The following is a 16,658-nucleotide window of genomic DNA, read 5'->3' on the forward strand; positions in this document are numbered from 1 at the left end:
AAAAACCTCTATAAAGAGTCTGGTAGGGTTAATTTCACTCAGAAGCAAAATATCCTACCACTTGCATAAACAGAGAAGACAGCACTCATGCAGAGTGCAAAAGAAGGAGGGTGTCTTTATGAGATTCTTCTTTTGTCTTGCCTTTTCAGTACTAATCCTGAAAGCAAACACCACTAAAAAACAATTAGACAAGCAAGGTTTGGCTTTTTATGGAGTTGTTATTGGTTTGGTTTGTGTGTTTTTTGTTTTGTTTTGTTTATTTGTTTGGAGGGAGGAATTTCTGTGCAAGGAGTCAGAGAATAAGACACTACATTAGAGGCAAAGTAGAGTAGAACACTACCAGAGAGTGTTCTTTACTTTACATTGGTCATAACACCAGTTTATGTGGTGTTTCTGCAACCAACTCTTCGCCTTCATGAGATGGAATTGAGTCACCATGCTTCTGACTGAAAATGTACTTTCATATTCTTGGCTGAAAAACTGAACAGAAGTAATGACGTGTAGTATCAGACAAATGCTCTCTGCAGAATTGATGCTGGAAGAATATTTAATGTTTGAAGCCAAAAGTATGAACTGCATCAAATACTTGATTAAAAAAAAAATGCAAAATTTAATTTTATATTTTAGGTAGTATCATAACTTTATTAAAGTTAACATTGTTCAAAAACAGCAACTTTATGGCAAAATCAGTAGTTGCCATAAAACATTTTCTATTTAGTTTATTGAATCAGCTTTTTACTTTATTAAAATTAAGATATATCCCGTGATGTTTGTTATGGAATTATAGTAGTAAAATAGCAAAGTATTTTCAAGACAATTTTACCAAGTTTTCCTATTTCTGAGGATTCATTTACTGTGTTCAGAGGGCAGCCACTTTTATTTGTCTGTTGTTTTATATACAAGATATTTCAGAAGCTAAATAATATTGCTGCCAGCAGGTGGTATACTTGTACAAAACAGAATATGAGTTGAATAAAAATTTAGTTTTGAAACTTTTTTAAATCAGAAAACAGTAATTTAGTTAAATCTTTTGGTTAAAAAAAAAAAAAGGAGTAAATTAATATGAAAATATCTTCCATTTTTACTTTTATTTTTTTAAATGAATAAAAACCTTCACAATTTTTCATTTTGAAATTTAATTTTTGTTGTCATGTTTAATTTCTTCACATTAGGAGTGCATAATTATATTTTCAGTGTGACATTATAACAGACATAACAGCCAAAATATAAAATAGATGCTTTTTTTTATATAATTTAAATTGGAAGATCATTTGAAAGATACTTTTTGTTTGATTTTTGTGTCAGTAAATCTTTGAGATATTTCTACCGTATGAATAAGAAAAGCCATACACTTGACATGAACTTAGTAGGTACATACATTGTACTTTATCTTTGACATCTCCAATTATGCTTCTAAGTCTAAACTATTCTGTCTGTATTTTTGCAATAACTTAAGAAAGAGAAAGGCAACCTCATTTCAACATTCATATTAACTAGTTGTAAAGTGGCATTATGATATTTATGAAATCTTACTAAGTATGATACTGCGCTGAGATGACATGACACTAGAAGTACACTTAAAATAAAAATGTCCTAAAATACTCTATATTGCTTCTAAACATCTTCCAAAAGTGAATTTGACTCAAATTATCATTTATTTGAAACTTCGTTTTATTTGTTCTTTGGAGTGATGACAGTCTGAAATAGAAGAAAAATTCTGAAATAGAGATCTGAGTTAAACCACAGAATGTTGTTCCAACTATTTTTTTTTCTTAAAAAGTAATGTTATTATGTGCATTATTTTCAGTAACCTTAACGTTTCTTGCATTTTAGTGTTTCACGGGAATACAATTTATTATTCCTAGAATTCAGTGCAATTGCATTCTTTTATAAATGATTTTTTGTTATTAAAAAAAACAAAACCAAAAACAAACAAACCAAACCCACTATGGTCATTCTGGCAAGTCAAACACTGAGAATTTATGTATCCACTTTTTAAGTTGCCTCAGTTGTTCATTCAGTGTCAATGGATTAACTTAAAAGTAACTGAACATAAAACTGAAATTGAGGAAAACTGAATTCTTTCATCTAGCTCTACTACATGTAGTGTCCTACTAACGTGCATAAGGATTTTGATAGATTTGCCAAAGCTACCTTGCATTCCTTTAAATTTATAATTCATGCTAAACCTATTTAATAATTTAAAAAATACCTTTAGTTTTACCTCATAGACATTTAAGTTATTGTCATTTCCATTGCTAATTTTCTAAGCCATATTTGGCACATATATTTCTGTCTCCTTTTTTATTTTTTTTTCTATATAGCTTTATGTTTAACCTTCTTTTCCTGAAATCACTGCCTCTTGGTACAAATTTAATATTGCTCAACAATAAAGCAGGCATTCCGGAAAGAAAAATTCAATCTGGGGAATAAAGGTTATTTAAAAAAAAAAAAAAAAAAAAAAGGTATTAAAAAATAAATAAACAAATCTAGACAATCAAGCTAATTTTTAGCCCTTCTTATTCTATGTTCATGATCAGTTTGTTCCTTCCATCATTCAGACTCTTTGCAATATAGCCAATATTCCCGAGCCCTTTACAAATTGTCTGCATTTTATATAAACTTTCCTGTTGATCAGAGACAAGATATCTGGCTATAACATATCCTCTAGAAATTAACTGCCTTAGAACTTTGTGTTTTGGGTACTATTGTAGCTAAAAACATCTCTATTACCACATCTTCCCTTTTGCACCTACCTACACAACTTTCCTTTCTGACTTCATTTCTAACTGAAGATTTTTACATCTGGAGAGATTTTTATTTTCAGCTTCCCCTTTATAATTTTCTTCTTTTGAACTTGAGTGTTCTTATTTTTTTCATCCAAATTAAGTTGCAGGAGTTGGAGAGTTTTCTTATGAGTAGCCAATTATCTGTTCATCTCAGCTTTGTCCTTCATTATTAATGTAAGAACATTAGTAACATGATCATAGGAGAGAAGCTGTGACGGCAATTTATTTTGCTTTTCAAAGGTGACTCCTCTGCTCCTTTTGTGATGATTACCTGCAGTATTTTCTGTTACTCACTTTTGGTTTGTCTGTGCTCTATTTCACACTTGTTTCAAAGTTATATATAACTTTAAATATTTAATAATGATATTGTACTAGTAATTTGAAACCAGGAGCAGGAGTTATAGCTGATATAAATGAAGAAGGTGGAAAACCATTGAATCAAACAGAACAAGGTAGTTTTTTTACCATGTGATCCAAAAACTCTTTCAAGTCAACTATAGCTTTTGCATAATGCTGCAAGAATTTATTCAGGATTTACAAGTATGAAAACATTACAGTAAGTTCCAATACATGTGAAGGGAGGAAAAATCAGTTTCAACTATGAGATAGTAACTATCTAGAATCTCATCAGAATGTGCATGTATCTCTCCATCTACACACTAGTAATCTGATTAGCAGAATATGCAAGCTAAAAGACAATTTTAGATCTTTACTTACTGAAGGTAAAATACAAGTTTAGATATTGGCAAACACAAACTAATTACAAGAAACAGTGCCCCAAACTAAACAATCAACAAGAAATTATGTGAAAGTTAGAAATGTAAGGTTTCTGAAACAAACCTTAGCTCTTAGCTCTTACTGGGGAAAATGGAGCATTGAGTTTTTGGCACTACTAAAGTTCTGCAGAACTCCTTTGGAACAATTTATTACAGTATTTGCTAGGAATTGCCCACCATCAATAAACATTAATCTGGTAATAAGAGGGAATCTCTGTAAAGGGAGAGATATGAAGAAGAAGAAGAAGAAGAAGAAGACCAATTTGATAATTAAATTAGAGTTCTACATTGTTAGAACCAAATGGCTTTCTATGAGCTCCAAAGAAAGTTAAGCTAACAAAAAGTGGAATGACTCACTAAAATCATCTGGCATGCTATGAAATGAGTCGGTACCTGCATCTTCAGATCTTCAAAACAGTGTGACATTTTTCAATATTGGTAAATTAAATAGTAATTTAAATTGTAGCTCTGAAATTATACTAGATGACTACAAAATGGTAAGGAAAACCATTGTGTCTATGTAACAAAAATGTGGCTTTCTAGTTTAGGGGAATTTACAAAGTATGTCAACAAAATAATATTGGAGAGGAATCTACAGCTGATTTAAAAGTATTTTGATTTGTAAAAGACTTTTGACAGACTTCCTCAAATTAATAATTCAGATGACTGTAATTAAATGAACAGATTTAGTAGTGGATTAGAAACTATTGTTTAGTGAGAGGGGAGAAAAGTCAGGAAATAGCAGTAGTTAGAAATAGTTTCTGTTTTTACACTTGATTAAAAAATTAAGCCTCATTATTTTGAAGTGCTAAATGAGATATATCAAAATTTACATCTCTAGATAAATCTACATCTAAAATTTACGTCTCTAGATAAATATTGTGTTTTCAATAATATGTTAGATAATCTATAATAATTTGCAATTTGTGAATTTGAGATACTTTTATTAAAGCCAATGAACTACAGAAATCTGTGAAGTTTAAGTCTGGGGGATTAGGGTTGATCTTTGGAGTTCTGAGATTACTTTACAAACTTTAAATTTAAAAGTAAAAGGGAAAAAGTATTAATTTTAACACAACTGTTAATACATGCGGCACAATTTACCAGCCGATTACATCCTAGCAGACCCCCAGGTTTCCCTTTGGAGACTAGAGAATGGTAGAAGTTTTTAACAGATAGGAAAGAAATTTTGAAGATGTTCAGTTCTGAAGGACAAATGCAATTCATAACCTGCAGACTTTCACAGAGATCGGTATTTGTGTTTCGTAGTTTTACTAGGTTGTTGTTTGGTTTGGAGGGTGGGATGGGGGAAAAAGTAGGACTCAATAAAATTTCTTAAATTACCTTTCACTTACTTCTGGGATACTCTCTTTTGTAATTGCTCAATGTTAATAGAACAAAAACATAAAAATCCTGGACCACTAGTATCAATTAAAGGTTTTCTGTTGGCTTCATTTATGTTCAAGTTTTTAGCTATTAAAGTCTGTATAAAGAAAAGCAGAGTTGCCATTTTCAACAGATGAGGTGCTGCAATACAATTTATTTAATGTACTTATTAGAAATTAATAAAGAGGTGAAGAAAGAGTATGTACCAAAATCTATAAATCACAGAGCTTCTTTAAAATGAATGAATCTGAAAACAATTGATTTGAAGCCTATTGATGTTGATGAGGGTGTTTGTGTTGACTCCAGTCAGTTTTAGATTAAGCATATTGAGAAAAATTTAGGTGAGACCCAACAAAGTTACATGGATCAGTGAAATGATAACAGATGAAATTAACTTTAGACAAACTAAATATACCTTTCAATAATTAATTTGAAAAGTTTAGACACTGATATTCTCAAAGGGCTGAAAGAAAATAAAGAAATAAAGGTTTTGTTCTTTGTAGTCTAATATCTTCATTATGAATCCATCCAAGAGAGTAAACAGCTATTTTATCTATCATTAACATTTAGGAAAGCTGTAGCCCATTAGTTGGTGATGCTAGTCATTATGACGCTATCTTCGTGCATACAGGATTTACAGATGAAGAGCACCCTTACAGCAATCCCAGCCAAGGTGGTAGAAGAGTAATTCAAATAATTATTTTTTTTTTCATTTTTCACAATCTCAATTGCCCTTACAATCTCTTCTTCACATCGAACATCCTTGATAATGCATAGCAAGATTTACTGTTAAAAAGGAACTGAGTAGCTCAGCAGTTAATAATGTTAGAAGCAACAACCAGGGTGTAATGGCAGACAGCAAGAAAGGAAAATTTACTGTAAGTTATCTTTATAATAGTATGTACTCTTAAGATTGGGTAACCACTGGTATTAACATCAAAATCCTTCAGATTTTTTTTTTAACTCCATTTCTTGCACCTGTAAATGGTAGTTGCTTTTATTATTTGCAAGTACTTCTCTCATCTCATCCACTTTCACAGTTATTTCTCTTCTAGTTTCTATAGTCATTGGTTTTCTTCTCACATCTCTATTCCTTATATTCCTTATATTCCTTATATTCCTTATATTCCTTATATTCTCTATTCCTTATATTTCTTACTACTCATCCATTTTTTTTCAACTTGTTGTTTTTTCCTCACCAATCAATAATTACATTTCAAACCTTTCATCTACACTTCTCAATTTCTTTGTCTCCCTATGTGTTGCCATTATAGTTTCCCATTTCACGGTATCACAGAAAATAGACTGGAAGAAACCTTTACATCTGTTCTGTTCCTGTGCTGTTTTACTCCAGTAAGATTACTCCAATGAAAATTACCTATTGGTTAGATCCTATTACTTTTCTTTTTGAAATTCCTTGCTGCCTAATTCTAGACTTTCCTACCAAGTCAATTTCCTTTCTTATTTGTAGTGTTCTGACTCTGACTGTCTACATTTCTGCTCACATTTCAGCAGTTGTTCCTGTCTCACCTCTCTTCTTGTTTTCATTTTTCACTTTTTGGCAGCCCTACAGACAAGGTACAACTCTCATGTCTCATGACACTTCTGCATAAGGTTTCCCTGGCATGCCTTCTAGCCATGCTGCCGGGATTTAAGTCATCTAGCTGGACTGCTGGGCTCTCCACACTACTTCCTCTATCTGTCAGTAACTAGGACACCACCTGCTTTCAAATTAGCAGCCAGCTCTGTTACTTCCTCCCTCCTTCCATTGCAGCTAGTTTGCTGCAATGATTGAGGAAAAAAAAAAAAAAAAAAAAAAAAAAAGAGTAAAAGACAGTGGCTATCCCCCAAGAAATGCTATCTGTAAGCAATCCTATAGGCATGCCTTATTTGCCCACCGACACACCTTCATCTCTTCATCACCATACCTCAGTATTTATTACCAGTGCTCTTCACTTGCTCTATATGTTCTTCATACCCTATATTTCTGCTGCTATGTCACCTCACTGGTTTGTGAATGTAGCTTCATCACACTGGACTCATATCCTAAGCCTTGAAGCCCTGCTTCCAATGTGTATCATCCATGTGACTTTCCTAGGACACATTCAACCAAATTCTTTCACAAAGTTACAGTATGAAACTTCTCACACAAAAAATGAGTTACTCAGCCTAATATCCATAAAAAAAAAACTACTAAAAGATTAAATACTAGCCACATTTCCCTGAATATTTAGCATTTTTCTATTTAGATGGTAACGTCTTGTTCAAAGACATTTTTCCCTTCTGCTATGAAACTCTGCAAAGTGTTCTCCTGATATGTAACAATGATAATCCTTTTTCATGTGTACTTAGGAAAACAAATGTTGTTGTTTATTAAAATGCCTAAAGATTTTTTTAATGTTTATTTACAATATTTTTACCGTCCTTACGATCTTCATTGCATTAGATGTCTCTCAGGTTTATAGGCATCTTTATTCCCCATGCTGGTATTTCCAGTTTTTAGGCTTATTAGTATTATCCTTTTTTAACATTTTTTTTTTTTTCTGGGAGTCTAGTATGTTATTTGAAAAAAAAAAAAATGTAATAAAACTTTAAAACTTTGTGATTTTTTTTTTTTTAACAACAACAACAAGAAAAAAGACTTTTTTGCATGTGTAGAGGAGTTATGTTAATTAAAACTTCTGATGTTTGTTTCCAATCAGGTACATCAAGGCTTAATTTTCTTTTACTCATGGGATGGGATTTTTTAATACCTGCCTCACACTTGCTACAACCAGCAGGCACTGCTTCTGTTTTCAAGCACAGTCAGAAAAACTTCACCCTAATACAATTATTGTATCTGTTGATACGCAGTATTTCCTCTATTGTTGTTACAGAAGTCTTTTATGATTTAGATCTTCTGGCAGACAGATTTATATTTTAGCTTATACTTTTTAACTAATACATATTCCATAAGTAATAATTTGTTGTTTTGTCATTGTTTGTTTGTTTGTTTGGTGGTGGTGCTTTTGTTTTGTTTCGTTGTTTTTATTTTATTTTATTTTTGTATTTCAATTTTTTTTTACATACTAAATATTAGGGATTTTTTTATATGTGTTTCCAATGCACATTTCTTCCTCTTTTGTCAAAACATAGTCATAATTCCAGACTCTGAAAAGAATGGGGTTTTCTCTTTAAAATATATTACAGAAAATAGAATAAAGCTAATTCTTACAATAATAGATCATCAATTCCTTCTTTTATATGCAGTTTCCCACTATTACAAAGACTATGGATTCTCTGGCATCCCTCCAGTTCTGTGACCCACCTCTTTTTCCAAACAACTTTTTCCCCTTCCCCCATGCCTTCAGGCTTGTTCCTCTTCATTAGCATATTCAAACTTAATCTCTTCCATCTGGCAGCCCATCATTTGGGCTGCAGTCTGAGGATCTTTTATGGACATGTGTTCTGCTGCTATCCACAGTTTGTGTTTGCCTCTAGTTGCTGTAGCTGTAGGTGACATAGAGAAAAATGCATCTGTAGCATGCAGTATGAAAGTGAAGGCTCCCATGCAACACGTGCAGGGATAGCCATGAAGCTGCAGTCACAGATGCTGGATGCCCACAGGGTGTGCAAAGATTTGCTGTTTGGAAAAGCTAAGATTTGTAAGTAATAGAAAAAAAAAAAAATGTCCTTCCTATACACTTCTTCAGAGCTGTGGCCGAGGGATTTAACAGAAAATCTTTGAAAAAGTTTTCTTTAACAAGTCTGAGCTACTAAGACATTGGGAAAGACAGGAAGGACTTTGCTGTGTAGGCTAGCTTGGTACTTCTTTGAATTGTGGCAGAGAGCTCCACAATTTCTAAAAAGAATACACGTTGGGCTATCGGAAATACTTTAGTCTGTCTTAATAATATTTGTCCCAAAATATATGGAAGGTGTGTGTGTTATTGTAGCAGTGTATTATACAGAATTCTGGGTGATTCTGACTTCTAGAGCAACATGCTTTTAGAAGTGCAGGTCTTTTTAACATCTTTGCTGGGGACATGGATAGTGGGATCGAGTACAACCTTAGTAAGTTTACAGGTGGCACCAAGCTGTGTGGATAGGTCAAAACACTGGAGGGAAGAGATGCCACCGAAAGGTATCTTGACAAGCTTGACAGGTAGGAATGCGCAAACCTCATGAAGTTCAACAAGGACAAGTGTAAGGTCCTGCAGTTGGGTCAAGGCAATCCCAAGCATAAATATGGGCTGAGCGATGAGTGGATTGAGAGCAGCTCTGAAGAGGACTTGGTGTTGCTTGCTGATGAGAAGCTCAACATGAGCTGACAATGTGTGCTTGCAGCCCAGAAAGCCAACTGTACCCTGGGCTGCATCAAAAGCAGCATGGACAGCAGGCTGAGGGAGGTGATTGTCCCCCTCTACTCTGCTCTTGTGAGACCCTACCTGGAGAACTGCATTCAGCTCTGGGGCCCCCAGCACAAGAAGTACATGAATGTACTAGAACAAGCCCAGAGGAGGGCCACAGAAATGATCAGAGGGCTGGGGCACCCCTCTTAGGAAGACAGGCTGAGGGAGTTGAGGTTGTTCTGTCTTGAGAAGGCTCTGGGGAGACGTTATAGCAGCCTTCTGGTAACTACAGGAAGCCTGGGGAGGGATTCTTTATCAGGTAATGTCGTTATCGGACAAGGTGTAATAGCTTTTAAGTAAAAGAGGGTAGATTTAGGTTAGATATTTGGAAGAAATTCTTTCTTCTAAGGGTGATGAGGTACAGGAACAGGTTGCCCTGAGACGCTGTGGATGCCTCATCTCTGAAAGCATTCAAGGTCAGGTTGGATGGGGCTTTGAGCAACCTGGTCTAGTGGGAGTTGTCCCTGCCTATGGCCTATGGCAGGAGGTTGGATCTAGGTGGTCTTTAAGGTCCCTTCCAACCTAAACCATTCTATTATTCTTTGATTCTGTGAAGACTTTAAAGCTGTTTGATCCTATTTACTAAAATCCATGTTTGCTATCTGGTGTAGCAGAAGACTACTTTGCCTTTCCATCTCATGCTGACCTTTCACAAGTTCAAATGCTGTTTAAAGGAGGAGAATATATACAGTGAGCTGCTAAGCAGGCACAGATGATGATAGTGGCAGTGAAAAAGAATTTGTAATCCTTCAATAACTGTGTTAAAACAGGGTGTCGTGGTTTAACCCGGCCGGCAGCTAAACACCACGCAGCCGTTCGCTCACCCTTCCCCCTCCCTCTCTGGGACGGGGGAGAGAAATGGAAAGTGAAGCCCGTGAGTTGAGATAAAGACAGTTTAATAAGACAGGAAAATAATAATAATAATAATAATAATAATAATAATAATAATAATAATAATAATAATAATACAATGATGATAATAGTACTACTAATAATAATATGTACAAACAAGTGATGCACAATGCAATTGCTCACCACCCACTGACCGATGCCCAGCTTAACCCCGAGCAGTCCGGCCCCCTCCCTCGGCTAGCCACCCCTATATATTGTTTAGCATGACGTCAGATGGTATGGAATACCCCTTTGGCTAGTTTGGGTCACCTGTCCTGGGTCTGTCCCCTCCCAGCTCTTACTGCACCCCCAGCCTGCCTGTTGGCAGGACAGAGCAAAAGGCTGAGGTGTCCTTGGCTTGGTATAAGCACTGCTCTGCAACAATTAAAACATCGGGATGTTATCAGCACTCTTCTCATCCTAAGCCAAAACACAGCATTCCACCAGCTACCAGGAAGAAAATTAATTCTGTTCTAACTGAAACCAGGACACAGGGTTTATTTCATTATAATGTGTATGTATTGTATAAAATACCATACATCTGAAATTTTGGATTAAGTTTTCACTGTGCACTCCACTTCACTATTAGTAACATTGTAATATCAGTAGGTTCATACCAGTTCTTGTGATGAAAGTGATGATAAGGATGATAAAGGTTTATATTAGGTTATACTATAGTTTGTAAGGAAAGTATCTTTACAGTTAAGCTCATGAAATAGACCTCTTTGGGTCATGTGTTTTAGAGTACATTTTAAGCAATTTCAGTTAAAGGAACACAGGTATACTTGTTGTTGGAAGTATTTAGAAGTAGCTCACAAATAACGCTATGAACCTCAGGTTAAAAATAAAATAAAATAAAATAAAATAAAATAAAATAAAATAAAATAAAATAAAATAAAATAAAATAAAATAAAATAAAATAAAATAAAATAAAATAAAATAAAATAAAATAAAAATAATTAAAAAATCATTATGATATGCCTAATACACACTTTTTCATTAAAACAAGCCTGACTCAAAATGTCACTTAAATGCTGTAAAATACAAGCAAACGAGAAACTGAACGTAATCTGATTGGCTATGGAAATAGTGTTTGCTACACATCATTAAGAAAATAAAAGCTTCTTCAAGTATTGTACTTGTTGCAGAAATAAATTACTAAACTAACTTGATGTAATAACAGCAATTCTAGGAAAAATAGGTTGTAGCATGGGGGACAATTTGCAGACATGCCCTTTTCTGACTGACTTGTATCTAGTACCTAGAAAGTGTATTTCAGCTTGATTTTCAGACAGGACTTAAAACTGCCTAGCATTTATCTAGATTCCTGAAATTAATTAATTAAGTAAGTAAGTAAGTAAAGCCTGAATAATATACACAGGATTAGAATATAAGTATTTGTAAAGTACTGTCATTAAGGAGTTAGACAACTTGATTGAGTCTGAATTGAGGACTGAATTGATTCAGTCCTTATCTCCGGGCTTTTAAAGCAGGCAGCTTTCCTAGTTTTAGGCTAAAATTTGTGCCACAGTCTTCTCCTTCATAGTATATTTAATCTAATCCAAGGAAAGATGTAACAATATATTTTTAAGAAAATCCCAAGGTAAGTCTTTCTATAATATAAGTGATGAAAATCAAACATTCAAAGTTTTCAAGCCTCTGATTTCTTGCAAGCAATAGCAATAGCATAAGGAGAAAATTTAATCACTTTATTAAATATGCTGCTCAATAAATAAGTCAATAGTAAATCTGAAAGTAACTGGTTAAGATCCAGAAACCTTTTGTTTAGGGTCCAGGTATAGTCTTCAACACAGTTTATACTGCAATACTATAATTCAGTCCAGTGCTTTATTTCATGAGCCCAAGACATCTCTGCCTTAATGGCAGTACTTGGCAGCCTGATAACTTTGTAGTGTTTAATTCCAACTGTATATATGAGTTACTCAGAATCTGCTGTTGTTCCAGGATTTATCCAGTCTTTTTTGCTGTTGTTTTGTTGTTGTTGTTTTTCTCAAAGAAGTTGAAAAACAACCAACCAACCAAACAACAACAACAAAAAAAAAAAAACAAACAAAAAAAAAACACTATTTTGCTGCTTTTAGTAGTCCCCTATGATACTATATGTGCCTTCATCACTGCTTACCTAACTCTGTTGAGCAGACCTTTGTTGGCTTGCATTATATTGTTCAGAAAGATTATTGCAGCAAAACATCTGGTGGCAAATACTGTGTCTACCCTAGACAATTTCAACAGTTCTGCCACTCCCTGTGCGTGTTTTCTCTGAGAAAGGAAAAGTCTTTAGAAGGATTCAGATTAAAGTATCTCAGGTTCTGTTATTACTGATTAGAGCTGGTTCATATATGCAGCAGCTATGTTCATTGACTTCATGCCATTCATATAACTTCTCTTTCCTAGATGTTCTGTGTACTCAAGCGTCACTCTTAAGCTTTTATATTTGAAAACTGATTTCGAACTTGATTAAATCAGTAAATCCTACAAACTCCAAAATGCGTGGACTTTGAACTAGAGAGAACAAAAGGCATCGTTTCCCTGAAAGAAGACAACCAAGTAGGGAGATGGAAGCTTGTCAAAACCTCTGCCTCTTAATAAATAACAAAACTGTGACAACTTTCTCATCTTGTTACTCTTCTCATGCATCATCTTCATACAGTCTTCCCCATGCAGAAGCTTTCCATTTTTTCATTTGTAGAATGAAATACTCTTAGAAGAAATTATGTCAGAATCTTGGTTCGATTATACATAATTTTGCATAAAGGTCTGACACTATGCCTACTAACAAAAATGTGCTTCTGGCCTGCTACTACCTGATGCCCTGAGGTGCTGCTCTGTATATTTATCTCCCACTGCATCTGGCTGCAAGCTGGCAGAGACTGCAAGCTGCAGTTTTAGGTTAATAACATTGTGGGGTATGTTTGGGTAGAACAGTCTAGGAAGAAACTTCAGCTGCGTTTTAAACAGCCATGTCATTTGTGATTAGGAATACGTTATGTGTACTATTATCTCCGAATTTTTATTTTGCACCATTATTTCAGATTAGTTCAGTGTTTCAGATGTCAAGCCCTGGTTAAGTTATAACCTTTTGGGATCCCCAAAATAGACTTTCTCCTCTGACAATTTTTTCATTTATTTACTTATGACTTCATTGAAGTAATGACTTTAAAATCTGTTTTAGAGTCACAGAATCAGATTGGAAAAGACATCCAAGATCATCTAATCCAATCTTTAAATCATCTACTCCAACCTTTTACTTGCAGCTGAGAATATACAGTATCCTTCAGGCTGATTAATGAAATAAATGTATTACCAGATTAAACACAGAACAAATTAAAAAATTAATATTCTTAGTCTTTGAATATTTTTAATTTAATAAAAGGTTTTTAACTCTAACATAATTGTGTCATTTTATCAACTTAATTTGAGTGATGAAAAATACAGATTCACAGAACTCTTGCTTTTTTAAAATAACTTTCATTAATGTCTTTACTCCTGTTTCATTATTGATTACTCTTAGATGGATGTAAAAAGGGAAAGTTCTCGCCTTTTAAAAACAATGACTATGATAAAAAGCCTTTATTTTTATCTTTCATATCATGAGTTTAAAACAGAGTCTTGAACTCTACAAGGAGATTTTAAACTCTGTCTTTAAGCCATGGGTCAGCTGTCTGCACATTTTTGCATTTATAACACATAGTGATCAAGTGTACTTAGCAGTCATAATAAAATTATTCAGTACTTAGTGTAGGAGGGTAAATGATGGACTGATACTTCAGGCTAACAAGACATCTGTGAGCAAAAACTGTATCAGTACAAAAAAAAAAAAAAAAAAAAAAAAAAAAAAAAAAAAAAAAAACGTAGTCTATTACTTAGCAAGAAAAATGTGGTACTCAGGATAGCGAGGTATTTCTGTCTCATAGCATGCAAGCCAGGCCATTAATATTGCACCATCCCACTGTGGGAGCTGAGTCACTACTGCCTCACCTTTATGCAAGATAGTCTGAATTGCTCTCAATGAGTAAGCAGCTCCTGTTGAACTTCTGAAGATGCCTTCTCAGTGACTGTAGCTACATAAAATAATGCCTGATCCTCAAGGCAACATCAAGAGTAGGACCTTCAAGCAGACACGAGAAGCATATAGTGAAACTGTTGTTCAGAGTACAAAAAATACATTGAGTAAAAATAATAAACTAAAAATGTGTGCTACTTCTGAAAATGTGACTAGGAGGTATTCTGCTACATCCATGCCCCTTGTTCTGTGTCCTTCAGAACTGCATACTTATAATGTTGACATGGGAGATGTTTGTGTTGATAATGTCAAGAAGTTTTCTGATACGGAGTTGGTCATTTCTGTAGAAGTGAAGTTAAATACCAGATGATTACATATATATGTTTTGAGTTGAACATAGATTAACATTGGTTTATATCATTCTACAGTGCTTTAATACTGCTTTTGAATGTAAAAAAGCAATGTAATGCAAAGATGGTCATGGTTGTTAATGACTTGTATTAGCTGGAAGCTATAAAATCATCCTAGTACTCTGTTAGTGCTGGACTAATAATTTACCAAGACAATTACCACATGGTGGAATTTTTTTGCTGCTCTAATTCAGTGTTATTAATAATGAATAAAATTGCAATTTTCTCAGGTTGCTAGGGGCAGTAGGGAATTATTTCAATGAATATTTCAGCACATTAGTTTAATCATAGTTCCACAAAATTCAAGTGGGCAATATTTTATACTTCTAAGTTCAGTCTGCTAAGGGACCATAGTCATTAAATTGCAAACTATTTGCACTGAGGTCCATTCTATGATTTACAAGCCTTGTTAAAAACACTGTAAAAGAAAGCAAGCTGTGCCATTAATACTTGTAATTTGATGCTGCATTTGTTAATGGGCTCAGTGTGATTAATGTTTTTAGCAGCAGGCAGAACATTTTGAGACAGGCAGTGCTGAGGTTTATAATGTATAAATGCATGTAAAGAAATGTTAGAATATTGGAAGTTTTAGTAATATGTGTTTTTACAAGATTGTATTCCAGAAATAGAAAAGCAGTAGTGAAATTATAGTATAATGTATGTAAATACAGTTCAGGCTGTGGTAGGTGCTGATGTGTGTGTTCTTTATTTCATAGCCAACTGCATGACTTCTGGCGTTTGGATTACTGGGAAGACGATTTGCGCCGGCGGAGGCGATTTGTTCGCAATGCTTTTGGGTCTACTCATTCTGATGCTCTTCTGAAAGCTGCAGTGGAATATGGTCAGTACAAACTCCTACTTAAAAAAAATGTTATGAATTTTTCTTCATGTCCATGAATCCCTGAGAATAGCATCCCTCCTTTTTTTAAGGATAGTGCTGAGAATTCCTAGAACATTTTCTTAGAAAATGAATTCTTTCAGTTCTTATACTTTAATGAACCAACAGTTGTGAGCTTGGGGGCTGTTATGTTTTCTAATCACCAGGGGATTTACATCTCTGGCATTCCCAGATGTTAATTTTGAGACACTGGTAAAAGTAACCAAACTTGTCTCTCCCAAGTGACAGAACAAAACTGTTAAGCCACCAAACTAATGTGTCATAATAGTTCCATTGGAGAGCTCTAATGAATAAAAGATTAACTGCTTTAAAAAAACATATCAGATATTTTTATCTTAGCATATTCTTAGCCAAAATTTTTGTTTTGTTTTGTTTTCTGCAAACCATGAAACACCTAACAACTTGCTTAAAGAATGCATTTTGAGGATGCTTAGGATTGAATAGACCACATAGGAGATTCAGTCTTTGAATTTAAGGATTAGATGATGATTGATTTTCATGGAGAGGTAGCTGAGGTATAAAAGAGGAGGGAGGAACATGCTTGTAAATTCCCTTATATCATCTGAAAATTTCATGTGTTTAGTGACTTCTGTACAGCAGACTGAACCTGAGTACTCCAAATGTCTAAAGCAAATTTACTTCTCACATTTAAACTGGTGTAGCTCTCTAGCATATCAAAGATGGAGATTTGTAAAGAATTTGTAAAGAATCTCCAGAATATTTTTTCTTTCCTTTTTTTTTTTTTTTTGTTTTTTAAATCTGCAGTACTGGAAAAAAAAATATCCTGGGATTCTGTAGCATTTAGCAATGAAATTTTGCATCACTTATTAAAAACTGAGGAAATGGAAGTAGTTTGTCCAATGCATGTTAAACGTTTCAGTTGATTGTAGCCCTTGTAGTCAAGGGCTAATGTTGCCAGGAGTTCTGAATGTGACAGATATAAAGGTAGCTCTGCGTAACCTATGTATTTCACCAGCTTTGCTGGTTGTTGAAGCAAATAGCTGGGATTCAAACAAGGTTAGACATATAAATGAGTGTCTGCATATGTGGTTATACTAGGTAGTGTAATTTAATACTTATTTAAATGCAAAGG

General features: G+C 34.1%; 1 protein-coding gene across 4 annotated transcripts in view; it reads left to right on the plus strand.

The window, feature by feature from the left end:
* The window catches only part of NBEA (neurobeachin), a gene marked incomplete at both ends in the record, with an annotated part of 514,126 nt that overhangs the window by 312,299 nt on the left and 185,169 nt on the right, over positions 1-16,658 (plus strand). For all 4 annotated transcript variants that reach the window (XM_084292135.1, XM_084292133.1, XM_084292136.1 and 1 more), the window contains one exon: positions 15,384-15,508. In XM_084292135.1, coding sequence (XP_084148261.1) covers positions 15,384-15,508 — 125 coding nt within the window. The remainder of the gene's footprint in view (positions 1-15,383; positions 15,509-16,658) is intronic.

The sequence above is a fragment of the Netta rufina genome (genome assembly GCF_964035555.1).
Source record: "Netta rufina genome assembly, chromosome: 1".
In the NCBI taxonomy this organism is placed as follows: Eukaryota; Metazoa; Chordata; class Aves; order Anseriformes; family Anatidae; genus Netta; species Netta rufina.